At 44.4% G+C, this 20,202-nt stretch overlaps 1 protein-coding gene across 1 annotated transcript in view; it reads left to right on the top strand.

The window, feature by feature from the left end:
• The window catches only part of Neurl4 (neuralized E3 ubiquitin protein ligase 4), a 48,057-nt gene that overhangs the window by 2,959 nt on the left and 24,896 nt on the right, over positions 1–20,202 (top strand). Inside the window, exons 3-14 of the mRNA XM_050196343.2 lie at positions 61–284; positions 2,019–2,130; positions 3,286–3,374; positions 4,091–4,307; positions 5,538–5,637; positions 6,643–6,910; positions 8,289–8,451; positions 10,116–10,394; positions 12,938–13,016; positions 14,306–14,475; positions 16,256–16,402; positions 18,581–18,720. Coding sequence (XP_050052300.1) covers positions 61–284; positions 2,019–2,130; positions 3,286–3,374; positions 4,091–4,307; positions 5,538–5,637; positions 6,643–6,910; positions 8,289–8,451; positions 10,116–10,394; positions 12,938–13,016; positions 14,306–14,475; positions 16,256–16,402; positions 18,581–18,720 — 1,988 coding nt within the window. The remainder of the gene's footprint in view (positions 1–60; positions 285–2,018; positions 2,131–3,285; positions 3,375–4,090; positions 4,308–5,537; positions 5,638–6,642; positions 6,911–8,288; positions 8,452–10,115; positions 10,395–12,937; positions 13,017–14,305; positions 14,476–16,255; positions 16,403–18,580; positions 18,721–20,202) is intronic.

Consider the following 20,202-nt stretch of genomic DNA (forward strand, 5'->3'; position numbering starts at 1 on the left):
AGTAAATAAATGAAGTAAACAATAGAGATAAGTACGATTCATGCGTTTTGTTTATTGCAGCGCTGTCGGCAGGGGATAACATAAGCTGCGAGAATATTGTCACCTTGGGGGCAGCTGCCTGTGCACCTTCATCGGATGATCCCCTGCGATTTCACACCCGGTGCGGTTCATTGGTCCAGCTGTCCAATGACAACCGGACAGCAGAGAGGCGGCGGCCCTCAGACGAGTTCAACAATGGTGTCGTTATGACGCACAGGTCGCTGAGAGATGACGAGTGGTTTGAGGTGAGGCTTGTCAAGTTTATTTGTATTGGTGTCTAACATTTTTACTTCACTGCTTAATTCTGCATTCTGCAAATCGTTGCTTCTGGGATTGCTTTCCAAGGAAAAAGAAAAGTACAACCTGGCTAATGTTTCAACCTCAGATATGTCTTGGAGATGCGTTCTTGTTTGCACGAATCTCCTTGCTTTAATTGGGCCTTTTTTCTCTTAATGCAAATAATTGGAATGAGAAGCAGCTCTACTCCCATTTCATGATTAACAGGCAGCACTATGGCATTTACACAGGTAGTGGGGCTACTGAAATGTATTTGCTGCTTGCATTTCATATTGAACTAACTTGTGAGTTGCAATGCCTTCTGCTGAATAACTGCTTTACATTCTGTAGCTGTAGCATATGTCGTTGCGGTAAATCATTTGTTGTTCGTGTACCTTGAGCTTATAGTATATATAATGCACTACATTTTGACAGTAGTGCAGGTAGTGCGTCATGGAAGCTGTTCACAGTCGTGCAAGCATACAAACATGTCACTCTGCTCATGGCTCCCTGGGTAATATGTTCAAATGTGCTGTGTCTTCTGTGTGTCAATTTTGTCATTCGTATTGCAATTGTAATGCATGAGGTCGACTTTGTGCCAAGTCACATAGTACATTCCAGTTTCTTTCTATCACGTAGCATGCACAATTTTTTGGTCACAAATGCATATTGCGGGAGTAGTTACTCTAATCCTAGCAGCATTACCTGCTATGTATGAAACTAAGTGTGCTGAGTTTGGCTCACTCTAGCTGTCACCTTGATGTTTGTTGCAGTTTGTAGATGAAACAGGTGCAGTATTTGTAAATAGAATGGAAGCCACTGGGTGTCACTTGTGTTGCCGTGTCCTTGCCGTGTCATGCCGTGCTCCAAGACTTCGAATGCTAGAAAGCTCTGGAGGGTGTAGTGAGAGAGATTGTTCACGTCTGTAGAGCTTTTGAGCAGTGAAGACACAATAGGAGGCCAACTCGATCTACTGGAGTCGGGTGCTATCATGCGTGCAGTGTCTCTATTTTTAACGTGATAGTGTTAAGGGCCTCATGTCGCAGAATATCCGGTGTAGGCGTCCTGCGTGCAGTGTCGGATGTTGCTTCGGCAAAAATAATATTGCACCAAATTCCGAACCTCACATACCCAACCACTCTTCTACTACCGAAGTTGCTCATACCTTGCCTTTCATTCTTTACAAAGTTATTCTTTGGAATTTTGAGAACGGCAACCCACAAACAAATGTAATAGAAAGAAAAAAAGCACTTACAGCACATATCTTTTATGTTAGCTCTTCTCAGACTGAAATGTTAAAAGTGGCAAACAACAACAGGAGATCGACCCACGCAAGAGGCCACGTTTCTGCCAGAAAGCTTGCCTTCGTGCGTAGCGTTCGCCGCCAGCGTCTCTCGGTAAACGTTATGGTTACATAAGCTGCAGTAGCTGGGAAGCATGAAAAGCATTCGGGGGTCTTTGAATGCTATTGCATTCCACTCTAAAAGGCGAAGCTTAAGCGTCATCCAAATTTTTTTGAAAGAGACTACACCAGTGTACATCAGGGTTGCTGCATCACTTCTCACTGAATGCGTAATTTAACATGGGGTTTTTGTCACTGGCAGTAATTTTCTGTCCTCCATAATTTATGCTGCACGACCTCCTCCTGCCTCCTCTTGTGCCAAAGCACTGTCTGTTCTTAGAACTTGCTTTCTCGTACACAGCTCCGAATCGATGAACTGGTGAACAAATGGTCGGGCTCCATCGAGCTAGGAGTTACCACTCACAGTCCCGAGACTCTGGAGTTCCCGGCAACCATGACAAACATGCGCTCAGGTCAGTCTCGGCAGCAGTTGCGTGCATCTTAACCGAGTGAGAATTCAGCCATTCATGTTAAAAATGAGCGGAAAGAGCTAGCTAAACAGGATCCAACTAGCCAAACGCACAGCCTAACTTTCTCCTATACATGGAGTGCTGTGCCGAGCTTCGATAAGTCCCTGCGAGGCTGCAGGATATCTGTGCTGTTCTGTTTAAGAGCATCTGCTCCAGTAAGAGAAGTTAATGTGGAACTTTTTATGGTATGGTATACATTAGACTTCCGTTAATTTGACCACGTATAATTCGATTTTTCGGTTATCTTGATTCTGACAGAAGGGAGCGGCCAGCGCCCATGCATTTCTATAGGCCCAACATGTAGGTATTCCAATCCCAAAATTGGTCTTCGCCATATAATTCGAGCCTGACCAGTCAATGTGCCAGTGTGTGATCTCCATGGCTGCCCCTATAGCAGCCCCATTATTGACAGTTTGCCTTGGTGGAGCTCATTAGGTGCAGTGAATGCGTCGAACGTACATCATCTTCAGCTGAAAAACGCTTATTTTCAACTTGCCCTAAGAACACTTTTCAAGCAGTAACGGTCGTTCACGATGTCTGATTACAGTATGTACCTGATTCTGAAGCGCACTTTTTTTTTTTTACCTTGAAAATTGGGCCTGAAATTTCCTGTGCCGTGCAATCGGATACAAAACAAAAACCACATTTGTGGCGTTTGTATGCTTTACCTCACGACACAACGAAGCCGACTTAAAGAAAACCGTGCGGTGAAGCTGACTTTTAAAGAACTGTCCGCCATTGTGCAACACACATTTGACACTTGTCCAGTTCTCTTGCTAAAATGTTGTGTTCGCTTTCGATTTTGACCCTGTTTAGGAGCTTTTTCGTTTCTACATTAGTTTTCTACTTCGGACACAGATAAAGCGGCCGCACGTTTGATTCGGGGGTGCGTTAGAATTAGGCAAATACTGCCATAGGAATCAGTGGTGCATTATGGCATATTTCTGCATTCTGTTTAATTCGACCCACCAGATAATTTGATCAGTTTGGTCGGTCCCATCAGGGTCAAATTAACAGAAGTCGACTGTACATGCTTCAAGTTAATATCAGCACACAGGCTGGCAGTAACTGCACATTTCCTCTTGCTTCCTATGCCAGGTACCATAATGATGAGCGGCTCAGGGATTCTCACAAATGGCAAAGGCAGTAGGCGGGAATACGGCAACTACAACTTGGATGAGCTTCATGTAAGTGGCCATGGAGGCAATCGCTTTGTCTAGTTCATTTGGTTGAATAGTTCTTCAAAGTGCACTTCTTTGCTGTGATTTACTGTGATAGCACTACAAGCATGAAACTGGGAGACTGCAGATGACACTGAAGATCGGACTTATGTAACAGCGTCAATGTGCAATTGCGAGGCAGCCGACGCAGGGTTTGTTGGGCATGTGGAGTGCGTGATGTGCGATACCCTTGCTGTGCTTCAGAAGCAACGGCAGGCAACACACCTGCACAGCATAATGCAGCACATGCAGGACATGTACAATATGGTTTTCGACGCAGGAAGCAATCGCAGTATCCTTTCTTTAAGGACAACTATTTACTCTTCTATAGGTGTCAGTAAATGTAGTGCTGTCATGTTGTGCCATCATCGTTGTCATTGTATTACTGTTGTCACATTATTGTTGCACACAGTTGGGGAAGTTTGCATGCGATTGCAGTAGCTTCACGCAAAGTTGGTGGTGTAGAGGGGGAGTCGAAGGAGGAATTGCTGTCGCAGTAAAGGAGATCAGGGTTGGGAGAAATGGCTCGAAGTCTGCTTTTCCTTTCCCATCTTAGCGTTACTTCTCGTTAATATGTCTCACCTAAATCCTCTTCTTGCTCTTTACGTTTGTAGCACGGTTCTGTTGACCGCTCACGAGATTGCAGCGAGCTCTGTCAGAGTTCCCCTGATCACGTGATGCAGGAGGGCGACAGGATAGGGGTGGTGCGCAAGTCCAACGGCAACCTGCACTACTATATCAACGGCATGGACCAGGGTGTGGCCTCGGGGAATGTGCCCAAGGTGGTGTATGGAGTGGTGGACCTGTACGGCATGACCGTCAAGGTCACCTTGCTTGACCACAACGAGAGCACTCACAGACACGTGGCATCTCCCAGCGATGAAAGCAAGGCCATCAAAGGTGAGTGAGTGCTTGTGCCGGCTTTGTGCCAGTGCTGCAAAGTTGCATGCATTCTGGCTTCACTGTGAACTTGTTTCAGCAACTGAAAATTATTATTATTACTTTTTTTTTTTCGCTGGCTGCAGAGTCTGCTGGCTCACCAGTTTGTCTAGAGATTCACTTTTGTGGTCTATAGGTTAGAATCCAGAATATTAGACCTGTGACGTCACAGGACCTTTTGGTGCCTGCAGTATGACAAAAGCATCGGCTTCAACATCACAATGCATCAGGGTGTTGCGTCAGCCAAACACAAGAATCTCGGAGGCCATACGAAACTGGATGCACACTGAGAACTTTGTCTCAATATTATGAAGTGGGGCAGTTCTTAATAAATCCGTGAGGCTAGCTTATCACTTTCTGATCAATCTCACTAGCACTCAAAGGTCACGGAACAAACACATAGCTGTTCCTACATTGACATTTATCTCCTTTTTATGCTTAATCCCATTTGCTTTTCAGTACTCTTAGAGAGCTGTTGGCAGTGGTGCGAAATGTCGGCACCACATATTCTGTATGTATGTAGTTAATAGCATGTTTAATGTTTGGTGCATGATTTATAGAGGAAAGACTCCTATTATCTGCCAGGCACTGAAAAAGCTAGCGAAGTAGACCGGCTTAGCCACTTCCTGGAAAGGCAAGGAAGCAAGTAACATAGAAAGCAATCACATGGGAGGCCCTTTATGCAGGTGGTCAGCCTCTGTGTTGGTTGAGTTCACTGTTTTAAGTGACATTTTTGAAGGCAACAGTAGTCATTCATTTCCGCTAGATGAAACAGGCAAGCAATATTATTGGGTGGATTATTTTGAAAAATTGATTTTGTGTTGTTCTGTTTGAGTTTTTAGCATCTGACAAGCCAGTACTCAAGATCTTTTTTTTTAACTACAATGCATTTTGATAGAATTTAACTTGAAGAGGTCTTCATTGGACAGCACACTTAAAAACATGTGCATAGAAGAAAGAGAAGGTTTCCTTAAAATCCATCTGCTCATTTCGTAGAGCTTACTGTGTTAATGTACATATGAATACTTATGCACAAGACATCCAGGAGAGGTCGGGCCATTTTGGGTACTTTTTAACATTCTTTTTCAAGGTTCTTCAAGTATTGAGATAAGTGTGTTTCAATAATTTCTCAGAAAGTGGACCTGCTGGTGTTTTTCTCGCTTGCATTTGCGAACCATTTTCATTTCGCAGATGACACAAATGACCGGGAGACTGAGAGGTTGCTGTTCCACCCACGCTGCGGCGGACGCGCTGTGGTTGTCAACGATGGCCGCACTGCGCGGAGACCCAGGTGAGCTTCTTTTTGCTTAAGGAAGTCCCTGCCTGCAGAAAAAATTTGCACGTGAATTCATTTTCATGGGCCATTTTCCTTAAATAATGAAAGCTTATCTTGTAAGGTCAAACTTTATTGTTGTAACTATTGATGCCACTGGTTCAGAAGACGCAATATTTTCGAGCTAACATGTGGCAATATCTTCTAACTAATAAATGAAGAGTTCAAGTGTCACATGTGGAGAAGATGAGGCTGGTCTTATAATTTGGCTATATCCTGATGAGGCTGATGCATTCTTTACTAAGTGTGCCTTGCCTTTTGTCTCAAAGCATATGTAGCAAAAGATATGATCAAGAAGGACCATCAAATGAATGCATGCAGCCCCATGTGATGCAGGCACTTCAGCAATGAGTACAGTCCTCGAGAACATTAGGCTTGAGTTTTGCCTCATTGAGCATCTTATTCCTGATATCCTAGAGTGCCAGGGCATAGCCACAGAAGGTGATGAGTATTCACCCTAGATGCAGGAGCAGGGCGCTTAATATGAATTCCAGGTTTGTTGGTTGTAGATCCCCCGACTTGTGTGAGGGCAGGTGTCAGGGCCACTTCAGCCTGAAGCCTCCAAAGACAAACTTCCTCGAATTGAGGATAGATTATGCTGCTTTCTTAGTTTCTTGCATTCCTTCCTCTTTGTCATGTCGCACAGCAATCCACAAGGCAGTCGGAAACCAGCGAGGAGGTCAAAGGTGTTAAGATGCAGCACAACATAGACAAGGATAAACAAAGACACGGACCAGCACAAGTCCATGTCTGTTCCTTCGTTTGTCCTTGTCTATGTTGTTGTGTATCTTTCCCTCAGCATAATGAATGAAGCCCAGGAACAAGTTTTGTTAGAGTCAAAGAAGTTATGCAATACTGAGTAACCGTTATCGTCAGGATTAACCACTAAGCAGGATGGGGGATGACCGTGTGATACCTCGCTGCTCTCACAGTTGTTGTGGGTGAACAATCTTGCCTGTTCAGTGCCCTGGATGGCTTCAACAACGCCGTCGTCCTGACGAACCGTGCGTTACGTCCGGATGAGCTGTTCGAGGTGGTCCTAGAGCAGCAGGTGTCCAAGTGGACGGGCTCTATCGACATCGGGGTGACCATGTTCCCGCCGCACCTGCTCGAGTTCCCCACTACCATGACCAATGTGCGGTCGGGCACCTGGGTCATGACTGGCTGTGGTGTCATGCACAACGGCACCGAGGTCATCAAGGATTATTGCCAGAACCTAGACACCTTGCAGGTACAACACTGACAACCAAATGTTCTGACAAAAAAAATTATTCAGTCTGACAACTGATAGCGAAACTGTATTGTGACACATTGTGAGTCGCCAGCAGTCTGCGCTGCTACTATTTAGCAGTGTTGTGCTAAATTGCATCTGCAATCCTGCTCGCATGACTATGACGTTTCTGACCAACAATAAGGTGCGATTTTCACCTGCAGCAAAACCACTTCAGTGGGGCACATTTCAGCCTGGTAAAAATTGCAGCTCCTCCAATACATTTGAGTGCCCTAGTAGTGTCTAAAAGCTTCCAGGCACTTTGAGTTGTCAATTGGTTTCAGCTTACACTGCCACCCTGCTAGCATCCTGGTTAGATCAGATGGTTGAACGACTGTCTTGGTAAGGCAGTGGTCCCTGGTTCTATTCTCAGACAAGATGCATATTTTCTATTCTCAGACAAGATGAATGTTTCTTTATTTGCAAAGCTTGCTTTCCAAGGACATTGAAATGAGCGTGTATTGGCATCTTACTGCCATTATGTAGACTGCAATTTTTTTCTTCACATTATATTTTTGTGACAGCCTGGTGTTTGGGGGTGCACAAGACTTCTTAGTCACCTCATGAGCGGCAGAGTTTCAGCTTTTTTGTTAGCTGGAGAAGTTAAGGTGAGCCTAAAGAACACACAGTTCTGACAGCACAAAGTAATGCAGGGTTCTACAGTCAGATCTTTGTCATCAGCCCATTTATGTGGACTGCAGGACGAAGGCCTCTCCTGAGTTACCTCAAGTTACCCCTGTCTTGTGCTAACTGACTCCAACTTATGCCTGCGAATTTCCTAATTTCGTCACATGACCTAATTCTGTGCTGTCCTCCATTGCACTTCTCTTCCCTTGGCACTCGTTCTGTAAGTGGAACAGACCACCGGTTAACCACTCTACGCATTGCATGTCCCGCCCAGCTTCAATTCTAGGGCATTGGCCACTCCCGTTTGCATTCTAATCCACACTGCTGTCTTCCTGTTTCTTAATGGTATGCCTATGATTTTTCGTTCCATCGCTCATTGTATAGTCCTAACTTCTCAAGCTTCTCTGTTAACCTCCCACTTTCTGCCCCATATGTTAGTACTGGTAGAATGCAACTATTGTATACTTTTATTTTTAAGGGTAGCAGTAAGCTGCCGGTCATGACTTGGTAACACCTGCCATATGCGCTCCAACTCATTTCTATTCCGTGAGTCGCTGTAAACAATAATATCACTAACCAGCAAATGACACAACTGCCAGTGCATTCAAGTAGTGTGATTGCATGTTTCACATCAATGTCTGTATCTGTTGGAGCAGGGAAGAAGTTAAACGTAATGTGCCGATGTTGCGCTTTGGATGACCCATGTACGCAGGTCGGGGACAAAGTTGGCGTGAAACGAACATCTGAGGGCAATCTGCATTTCTACATCAATGGAGTGGACCAAGGCATAGCAGCTCACAACGTGCCTGCTCGGGTGTATGGCGTCATTGATCTTTACGGACAAGCTGCTCAGGCTTCTGTGGTCGACCACTCTGGTAAGCCAGCACATTGCATTCCTTTGTTAAATCGCTGTACCTTAGGAGCATGCCATAGGTCAGGCTTGTTATCACTGGTTCACCTGTATAACTCAGCTTTGCTCGTAACCCACCACTCTACTCTCCCCTCCCCCAATCACAATTCTCATAAAAGAAAAAAGTTGGAAGACAATTCAACGTCTGGTTGAAGTCAGTAAAAGACGATGTCTTCTTGAGTGAGTTGGGGGTAAGAACGGGGTGTACGAGCCACATGATTTACTGTGAGAGCCGCACTGGAGCGACGTTTGATCAACATCAACTAAAGCTCGAATCGCATCTCGCATTTTTTTGTTGTCAGTAATCATTGGCATCAACATCATCAGCCATCACAATCGTCATCAGCCAGTCATCACATACCAGTGGCACTTATATTTAGATTGCACTATCTTTGAGATCGGCCCACATAGGAGGCTAGAAACAGCTTCAAAACAGACATACTCGATACGGAAAGGTAGTGGTAATTCACCAAGGAAGGCATTGTCCTAAAAAAAAAGATCGAAGTATTGGGCAGAAACTATCAGCGGGTGATTCTCAGTCAAGGGATAACTCCTCGGTAGACCTCCTGAAATACGCTGCTGGGGACACTTATTGGTTAGCTCTATTGCCTAATGCTGTGAGACATGTGGGCAAACAGATGTTAAACTACCTCCTGGGTCAGCCCACATTACAAACCACAACAAGAAAAAAAACTTTGCGAAGGCACACGTTGCACACTGACATCAGGATCGACCGACCAAGTCATCACCTTTGGCTGCACCGTCTCCTGGATAGGCCCAGCTTACTCATCTAAACGGCTGTCCACGCAAAGTGGGGGAAAAGGCCGAAGAAAGCTTTGCTTTTAATGAAAACATTAAGAAATGTGCATTTCGTTTGCGCTGATAACTGCATGCAACAACCTTCAGACCTTTATGAAAGCAGCATGGCATGGTTGTTGGCACAAACCAGAGCTCCAGAAACAATCTCATTTGGTATGCTTGGTCATCTCCGCTTTTACTGATACTCTGTGTTGAAGCGTTACGGGGATTCAAGGCAACGTGGAACGTATATATGTGTGAATGTTGTCGTTTGGGTGTCAGTTTCACACCAATGAGAATATAACGTTCAGGTGCAGCTTCATGGCAGTGCGGTCTGCCTTTTTGTGACGCCACACTCGCGGGCCACACTTACGTATTAGTTTGCACTCCTGCTTTGTGCATGACTCTCTAGTGCCCAAACACAGTTCCTCATCAAGGAAAATTCAAACAACTTGTTTGCCTTTATTTCTGGCCACGGAGAGTACATTCATACAAAAAACAATCAATGTAATTTCAATTAGAACATAATTTGTATAGTAATTAATATAATTAACAGTTGGTTTACCGAACTATCCCCAACTGGAAACTCGCTCCAGTGTATGAAAAATGCTGCTATGGGCGAGCCAATAAGTTTCCTCTGCTTACATCGTAATATAGGGGTGTCAACTCAACCTATCACATATGCATTCACCAACCTATCATATAGGTTGTGCATCACGGGATTTAGTGTTTTTGAACCTTCTTGTGAGTTATGCATGCAAAATTACAGTATACGAGCCACTGGGTCGCTTACCGTGAGCAATGGCTTGCATTTTACTCGTTTTCCCAAAGGCACTGAGACCGCACCTGTGCCGGAGCTCTTGTTGGCAGTGCCGTCGCCGTCTCTGGCCCTGACGGCGGGTGAGCCGCTGGTTGCCGAGCTGCGCTTCAGCAAGAGGCATGGCCGTAACGCACGGGTTCTCAACAACGGGTTGACGGCAGTGCGCCCGAATGCTCACGGCGAGTTCAACTTTGCCATCGTCGTCAGCGACCGGCCTCTCACCGACAACCAGCTCTTCGAAGTGGTCATTGATCAGATGGTTGACCGGTGGTCAGGATCCATCGAGGCTGGTGAGTCTCCAGCACAGAGGAAAGATAAAGAAAAAAGAAAAAGAAAATAAAGACCGCGAAGAAGTGCCGCATGATAATATTGAAGCCTAGTCATGAAAAAGTAATTCTGCACATCCAGCGCACATATTGAAATCTATCTGGAGCAGTTTAATGAGTGATGTCCATTCGTTACATGAGTGATGCCCTATGTGTGAGCTATTCGGCGAGACAGCAGCAGCAGCCATGGTCAGCAAAGTCCCAGAGGAGTTTGCAGAGAAAACTTCACTTTAGTATAAACGAACGGCTCATGGGAAATAGGCCCTTACCATGCGATAGGCACAGGCTAATTTCTAGCCAATGTGTGTGCAGAGAGTAAAGAGGGAAGTAGGGCTAAGGTGGTCAGGGATAACGGTGATGATGATGTCACTAAGAGCTACCTCAAACCACACAATGCTTTGAAAGGTCAGGCAACCATGCACAGCCTATTTCCCAAGAGCTCGACGTGTAGGTGGGCCTTGGAATGAAGGGAGGAGGGAAGTCAAGAGAAGGTTGCTTTGCCGAGGATAGCTGCCCCGTCGTCATGCTCCCTCCTAGTGGGTTTTTTTTTCCCTTCCCCCCTCCACGCTGTTCTCTAGGCTGTTCCCATGGGACAGTTGTCATGCAGAACTTGAGAGCAATTTTGTGAACTTGCTGTTAAAAAAAAGGGCAATGAACCTTGATGAAGTGAAGGTAACGTGAAACAACAAGGACAGAGACAAAGAATGGACACCGCAAGTGCTTGTGGTGCTGTCTATTCTTTTTCTCTGTCCTTTTTGTTTTGCTCTACCTACACTCAATCATGGAACCACAACAACTCACCCAAATTGTCACCCTTGCTGTAATAGGCCTGCACAACTGCTACAACTTTCACGATTTTCTTTTGTCATGTGTTCATGCAAAAAGTTGAGTTATATCTATTACAGATAATCAGAAAAGGTTTATTTTTGTTTAGTCCAAAGCTAATGCATTTGATTTTTCAGAATGAAACTGCCATATAGGCTTGCATAGGCAGGTACAAAACTGCACTGTATTTGCAACTGTGGCTATGGCTGAACACAGCTTAAGCTAATGCTCTTGCTTTCTTCAAAAGATGGTGGCCGTCTTCACCACATCAAGCTATGGGCACGGCTGATGCACAGTTAAAATTTTTAAGGCTTTTTTCTCAGAGTGCCTCATCCATTGCTTAATGTAAAGCTTTTGCACAACTGCAGCTTTTACTAAAGCTTATGCTCGTTACCAGACACAACGCAGATGTGCTTAACAGCAGCCCACCTAATTTTTTTTGGATGCAAAAGCTTCAGTAGAACCGAGTTTCCTTACGCTCTCAGTGTGATTCCTGTGACCTAGATGTGCACTCCACAAATGCATGTACAGTTTATGCTATGTGACCTTCTCACACATTAAGGCTTTCTCTGGTTCAAACCATGCTTTGTTTTATGCCTTTTATTTCATTTTTTCTGAGCAACCTCTATATCAGCCATACCCAATAACTTTTTTTGTTGTTGTTGCAGTTTTTGTTGGCTCTGTTTGCTAGCTGAACATCTGTTTAAGCTATACACATTTTGTCCTTCATTGTATTCTGCTGTTTTACTGTTAGTCTGAATGCAGTTTTTTTTTTTCTTGTGTGTGTGTGTGTGTTTGTGTGTGTGTGTGAGATCTTACTGGTGTATTTTTGCATTTTATGTATTGACTTTGCATTTATGAAGTCTTTTGTCTTTTGTTGCATTCCTCGTTTTCTGGTTTTACAGGAAGACGCTAACTCCTCTTGTCAGTTTTACATCTAGACCTACGAAATTCTTTTTTTTTTTCGTGCAGCTTATTGTAGCGTCAAATTAATAGATAAACCAACTTAAACCTTTATTTTTTTTAATAATTATATTTATAATGTTTATTGTGCATTCATTTGTACAGTCGGTAAATTCTGTGGCACTTCTGTAGCAGTTGTACGTGGCACTGGCAGCCATTGTGTGCGACTTAACACAAATATAAGCACTTCAAACAACTTATTTCTGTTAATCTACATTTTAATTAAGATTTGACGCAGTAGAATGGAGAATGTATTCAACATCTTAGAATGTTGCAGTCAGTTTGACACCTTGTACTGCAAATGAAATTGCTTCATAACATGCCTAAATATTCTTTGAGGAAATTTTTTTTAACTCGACAAAGTACTACAACACAAATCTTTAATGAACTTCCGCGTGCATTTGTACAAGAACACCATGTTATGAGCTCTGTTACAAATCTGTTTGTCGTCACAGATTCAATAAATAAATAAATAAATGAATGAATGAATAAATAAATAAATAAATAGATAGACATAGGCACAATGAAATGCATATGCAAGTTTCTTCATCAGACACTTCCAAGAAATTTTACAGTGAAGTTTCTTAGACATGGCTCAAAATATTGATGTTAACAGTTTTCAGTGTTTATAGACGTGGTGCAACTTGCTAAAGGTTTTGACCAATTCTTGGGGGTTGTGCACAAAAACTGTAAGTGTCCAAATTTCCTCAACATTGCAGGTGTCACGGCCATCAGGCCGGAAGACCTGGAGTTTCCCAGCACAATGACTGACATAACTCACGATACATGGATGCTAAGGTAGGCGGCGATCAGTGTTTCTCTTTCATTCGCAGTGCTTGACAATGAATTCGCACAAAATAATTTGGCATCTGAGTGCATGGCATGCTTTCGTGGAAGGGTAGAAACAGAAAGTGCTCCTCATCGCTAAATACCGTGACCTGCAAGTCTTATAGATGGTCTTTGGTGTGAAAAGTAAATATAATATCGACGTGCGGGTCAAAGAGGTGCTTACAGTGCCTAAAACAAATTCCGGCTTGCGTCGGAAGCCTTGCAATGGCACACTTAAGTTTGCTCCTTAAGTTTGCAATTACAGTAGACTTTTGTTAATTCGACTCCGACTAACGTGGCTTTTTGGTTCATTTGATCTCAACTGAAGGTTTTGGCTGGCGCCCTTACATATCCATGGGCCAGTACTTACATTATTTTGATCTCATCGTGGGCCCTCACCGGATAATTTGAACTTGACTTGTTGGCACAAACACGCCTGACACCAATTGCAATCCCAATTATGACCTTAATGGCTGCACTGTCTGTCTTGGGGGCATTAGAAGCAGGGACGTGCTGATGAAAACATCTGTTTCTTGTAAAAACATTACCTCACAACAAGTGGTTACAGTATTGGCCCAATTGCCTCTGTGGTGCAGTTAGATATGAAATTAAAGCCTCACATTGCAAGGAATAGCCCAAATAAAATGCAGACTGATAAAGGGCTCAACGCATGTGCTATCTGCACTACCTTGTAGTATATTGCACTAACAAGGCCGAATTGCTGCCATACCTGCCAACTTTTTATTGTAATATGACCGAACTTAAGCCTTGTTTTTGATTATCGTGTTCACGCCAAAAGTTTTATGATTGTTCATTTGCATCTCGCTTGGAACAAAACTTATTCCGAAAAGAATACAAATACAATTGGCTGCCGAATATTCAGACCAATACTTCGGACCGACTCAATTATTCAGATCTACCAGTTGCAGTGCAACCTTCTTATAGAATAAATGTATAATGGCAACCAAAATTTTGGCTAGCATTATGCGCAAAAAAGCTTCATGAACATCTTCACTCTTCTGCGCTGCAGATCATCCTTGCATCGACTAGCAGAGTGCCTCTTTTACAGTGTCCCTAAGGAAGAAAGTCTGCAAATTATTAAAAATGAACAGTCAGCAGCTTCAGTAATAAAACACGCTTTAGTGTTTTTTTACTTCAACTGTACTATTCTCAACATCTTGAGATGGCAGTCCTGCCCTGCCATTCTCGTTAAAGCCCCTAATTTGGTGTGAATTTCTTCTTTCGTTTTTTTCTTACAGTGGTTCGACCATCATGCGCAATGGCAACACTGTGCGGAATGGCTACAAGTGCGACCTGGACCAGCTTGGGGTCGGAAGCCGCGTGGGAATGATGCGAGATTCCGATGGCTGCCTACACTACTTTGTCAACGGAGAAGACCAGGGAGTCGCTTGCAGGAACATCCGGTCACGTAAGCTGCATTTTCAAGAACTTGTTTTACCTTGAGAGGTTGAATTCTGGGCCCCAGCAGGAGAAGGTTTCCACAAAAGGTGCCAGTAACTTTCACTTTCAGTGCACCCCAAGAGACCGACGTCACCACGTTAAAATTGCATGTGCGATGGCCCTTTCAGCACTGTGATGACTATGGTATTTGACTCTTTCCTGATGCACACCCATGAGCAAAAGATGCAGATCACAGGGCCACCGAAAAAACTTAGTTTCTTCGCCATTAACATGCGTAAACTGCAATTGACGAGTGTACTGAAAATTTCCTATGCCAAGTTGAACTGCAGTCTTTAATTTCAAATTACATTTACAGGCAGAGGAGAAAATCAGCCTTATCGCGCAATCTCTGGTCTGCATACTTTTGCTCACAGGTGTACTTCGATTCGTGGCAACATTGAGGAGAATGCCATTGCGGACTTTTTTTTCAGTGAATTTGGTTGGGGCGGGATTGCATCTTCTCAACCACACTTCTATTGTGAGAACTTTTTACTGTCACCGCCACGCTTCTTAGTGTAGTTTGCCCTTGAGCCCACTAAGGACTACTACTACTACTACTACTACTACTACTACTACTACTACTACTACTACTACTACTACTACTGCTACTGCTACTACTACTACTACTACTACTACTGCTGCTGCTGCTGCTGCTGCTGACATCCTTTGCTGCAGCGGTGACATCCTGAAATCAATCTACTGGCAAGACAGGCTGAAGTGGAGTCGTGAAATGAGCTTGTAAGCTTGCGTATTACCACGTGACTGTAGCGACCTTGCATGCAGTGAAAATGAGGATGTAGATTCTGTTTATAATGTGACGTCACACAGATGACGGGTGGCACTGTCGTCACATTGACTGCTAGCAAAGAATTTTTGAGCTCCGGTTGTGTAAATTTTTGTCTAAAAAGTAAGAATAGTGCTTGTAGCCAAGCTTTCAAAAGTGATTCGGCAAAGGAGCTGTAAACTAGGTGCTTCAAATATGTTGAAGTCTGCCCATTTTTATTAACACTTTCTGAAGGCCTAGACTGAAGATCTGCTCCAGCAGTCAGATTTTAGCTTTCTTTAAAGGCAATGATTTCCAGTAAAAATCTATTTAGCAGCCTGTTTAAAGAGTCATTCCTGCATTTAACCTGTATGTCTCAGCAGCAAAGAGCCCTCGTCATTTATAGTCAAAGCTTCCTCTTAAAGGGACGCTAAAGAGGAAAATTACTTGAACTGTGCTGGTAAATTACCCTTCCACAATACCAAAAATGACTCTTACCGTGAGGAGGTGCTTGGTGAGACAGAAAAGGTGCAAAAATGAGACGGATAGCAGTGCCACCTTGAAATTCCCATACCAGCTTGCCGTTTGATGTCACAAATTTTGATGCCATATGCTTGGGGCCTAGTTTAGCTTCTATGGGTGAAGCTGAACTATGTTGTATTCTTAAAGAGCCAGAGAAGGAGCATGGAATGTTTCAAGAACTTTTGCTGAACCACTTCCGAAATGGGAAAGAATGCTTTCCAATTTGTGACATCACACTAACCTATTGGCCCTTGGGTTTCAAAACGAAATTCAGAAATGATGCTTTGACCGTCGTTTTCAGCCCAATAATCAGCCCATTACTGTGAAATCAACGAGAGTGGAGTTCTTCAAGAATAATTCATCAATCTAGACAGACTCAGTGTTGCAGCTGCCAATGTGCGCTTGATGCATTTGGTTAATGTTTGCCCTTGCACCCCCCCCCCCCCCCACTCCACCATTTCAGCTGTCTGGGCTGTGATAGACCTCTACGGCCAGTGTGCACAGGTGTCCATCGTGCCGCAACAACGGATCTCTCCACCAGCAGCCGTGCCTGCCAAGGTGGCTAGTCCGGAGGTCACCAGGGCGAGCATCACGCCTGCACACAGCGTGTGTACGTACAAGGGCTCGAGCCTTTTACAGCAAGCAGCAGTCATTGCCACACTGTATCTGCCACATGACTGATTGGCCATGGCATGCTGTGCTGAGAACAAGGTTTTGGGTTGTGTTACTGAGCTTTGAATGGCTAGATTTCACACCAGAACAGACTATCACAAAGGAGCACTGCTTGTCTCTTTTATGTGTCCGTTCCTTTGTGGTCCTCTGTTTTGTGCTGAAATCTAGCAATTTGTAGCTAACATTTTAAAGTTGTAGCCGTAACATTTGTTGGCCGACTGCAGTCCAACCAAGCCAAGCCGATGGCAAAAGCGTGCACACCACCGGCAGACTTTGAACGCGGAGAGGACTGCAAATGGATCGGTATTCCGCTACTACCGCCGTCGGCCTAGCCTGTGCGTCTTATCTCGCGCTTGATCACTGATAAGGTATATAAGTGTGAACATGTGGGTGGAACCTTGATGGCTTGTCACTGCCCACTGCACCGCTGAAGCCACTAGGCCTAACCAGCAGCACTTAATCAGGAGTTGTGCAACCAAAGTTTGCAGCTTCATGCCAGTCGACGTAGCAGGCAACTATGTTCATGGCCACCATGTTTACAGCATCGGATAGGCAATTCTTGGCCAAATGTTATGCGGAGTCCTAAATTTTGGTTGTTGCCATTATACCTTGGGGCTAGGGGTAGGTGGCGATGCCACTGGAATCGTGTAGGTGTGGAAAATCAGGTGTCTTAAAAATTTGTTGGTGACTGTACTTTATATTCTTGCTACCAGAATATATACAGTAGAACCTAATTGATATGATACCGTTACGTATGATTTCCTGGCACCCACATTTCTAATTGAGAACACGAAAAATTACACAATACAGTTACGTTTCTTTTTTTACTAGTTTATGAGTTCCAGGAAAACGCAATCATTCAGCACCAACATTCAGTGCATCACCAAACTGCAATTGTATATAATTGTTTTCCCGCTGCTAGATCCCATGCAAACAAGAAAGGACGCAACGTGCACATGGTCAAAAACAGTAGCCGCGCGCCACAGCGGCTTTCCCACGCAATACTCACCCGCCCCTCTCACGTAAAAACACCGGTGCACATTCCGTTTCCTATTTCACTACAAGCAAATCTTCTCCTAGGTCGTCGAACCCCGCATTCACAGCTATCGCCACCAGCCCTATTACGGAAAGCATCTTCACCTATCTATACCACAGCGTGTGGGGTGTAGTGCCATTGGAAGCATATGGCACGCTTTTGATAGGCGATAGCCCAAACCCACCGTCTTTCCCTGCTGCACGCGGCGTGAATTGAGCGTCGTGTTTCGCTCTGGCAGCATCATAGGCATCATATTTCGCACCACCAGCTTGAATTTCATTTCAGTTTGGCACCACCAGCTTGAAACACTATGCAATAGGAAAACAACAATGCGTGTCCCAGGTCACTCGAGCTCTCTCGTCGTCATCTCGTGCCGCAATGATTCGCACCAAGTAGGCATGTGAAAACTCTCTTTTAAGAAAACTTGTTGCTGAGCTAATTGGTTCATGACTGCATACGTCGTTTGTGTCTCACTTCGTCCTCGTCTGCTTAGTGCTGTAACCTTTGGTTTTAAGTCATGAAAACTCCCTGTCTGCCAAAATGCTCCGCTCAAAGAAGCCGCAGATCCAGGCCGAATTCGAGGAGTACAATCGTAATTTTTGCCGAAGCCGCAAAGACGGGCAACGCATGTCTCAAGTCGATCAAGCAGCATGAGCTTGGAATGCATCGGTGTCGCATTTTGCAATGATTCACGCAACACTTCACCTTACATAGATGTCAACTACAGTTAGTCTGTCAAATTTTTTAGTGACTTCCGATCTTACGTTTTTCTGATTAGTAAAGTTTATTCTGCCATTTCTTTCAAAAACGTATGAATGAGGTTCTACTGGGTACTTTAAGGTACATGCAAACAAAAATTTGCTTCAGTGTAGCCAACGCTGTGTCAGATCCCGCATTTTCAATTTCGTTATAGCCGGAGAATACTCCACAGAAATGAAGCGTCACCAACCAAATTTTACATTTACTTCTTTATATGCATGTTGGTTATATCGAGCTTCAACTGTGTCAGCTAATGCTTGTTTTTTCTTGGGACCAGTTTTGTTGAGCTCATTAGTGTTCGTATTTTTTGTCTCGATGCAGCTGTAAATCACCAGTTCAACACCTGCTGCGGGAAGAATGTGGTCCTTAGGAATAACAACAAGGTGGCCTGCCGCTCCGCTGGCTTCAACAACGCTCTTGTGTTCAGTGCCGCACCATTGGAACTGGAGGAACTCTTCGAGGTGCGTGTAGTGTCACTGCAGAGGCAGGAACATCGTGTCCTGGCTGACCCTGTCAGGGGCAGGATGGTTTGTACTGAAAGACAGAAATGAAGTGGGTGTCCCTTTTTTCTTTTTTGAACTGGCAACCAAGTAAAGAACACAGCACATTTAGGAACGTGAATTTCAGGCGTGAATTGGTAATGCATGTGCATTTGCTTGCCTGTTTGCTTGCACCAAGAGCTTTGCAAGCCTTTTGATTCAAGAGCAGCTAAAAGCTAGAAACTGGTTTTGCTGTGTCTATCCTTTCTGTTACGCCATAGTTGTTGATTCGTTGGCTCAGCCCTCGCCACATGGCAAAGGAAAACGGAAGTTTGCCTACTGCTGCCACTTGGGAGCTGGGTGCACAAACCATTGTGTCATTTGCACTTGGCAATTTGTGTGGAGCATTATAAGCTGCGCAAGGTTTGAGAATGGTGGTGTCCGTATTTCAGAAGCCATAGTTGACAATACTGTAGCCAGTGATATAGCCAGAAAATCTTTTCGGGGGAGCGTGGGCTTTATTGGGAATGGGGAGGACGGGGGGGGTCATGTGCCCAGTGTGCTGCCCCTTGTTTACACCGATGACTGTAGCAGATGGAGATGAACTTTTTGAAGTGTGTCTCCTTTGGGAGCCTGTTCCTGTCACAGCAGGGGCTCGTTCACACCGGCGACACACAAAGGTTGTGTAACCAATTTGGTTGCAAAGTGCCCAGACGCAAATGGTCACTTTGGTTCAAGAGTGACTGTTTCGGGCCAGTCTCTTGCTGCTCAATTTTTCAGTCGCCGGACCACAGTTGCCAAGCTTTTGAACCAATCAAGTGTGAGGTAACGGGATGTCTGCATATGCTGACACTTATTTTTACGTGGCGATGGCATTGTGAGCAGATGTGAATGGCATCAATCATGAGACATTTTGGTGTGACAGCGGGCCGGTCACACTTGCCAGTGTGAAAATATGTCACCTCGAGTCGCTTTTTGGTTGTCAGTTGCAATCAGTCGTGCAACCTCTTCAAGTCGCCGGTGTGAATGAGCCCTAAGTATGTACAAAGCTGGAGGAACCACTGAAGTCCGCTGAACTTTTTCTTTGCTCTCTTTCTTGTAGTAGATAAACTTGAATGTGCAACTACAAAAGCATGGTGAACAGTTCTTTGGTTGCGGGTATTATAATTGTTTAAGAATACAAGCTGATGCATGGTGACAGGTTAGCTCTGCGGTGATGTGGCCATCGTTTTCTGCTTGCGTGTTTATTCCTTCGGCCATTTGGCCACCTGTGAGCATGCCTGGTCAATCACATTGCCCATTTCTTCTGTTGAAGAGCACACACTTATTGGTGTGTTTGAGCCTGCACAGCAGCACTTAAGGAACCCTGTTGTGTTGTACTTGCAGTATTGGGTGCCTTGCCTGTCGGAAGTTGTTGTTCTAGATTGTTTTTGTCTCTGCTCCCTTTTGCAAGTTTCGATAGAT

The sequence above is a fragment of the Dermacentor andersoni genome, chromosome 3, assembly GCF_023375885.2.
Source record: "Dermacentor andersoni chromosome 3, qqDerAnde1_hic_scaffold, whole genome shotgun sequence".
Classification (NCBI taxonomy): domain Eukaryota; kingdom Metazoa; phylum Arthropoda; class Arachnida; order Ixodida; family Ixodidae; genus Dermacentor; species Dermacentor andersoni.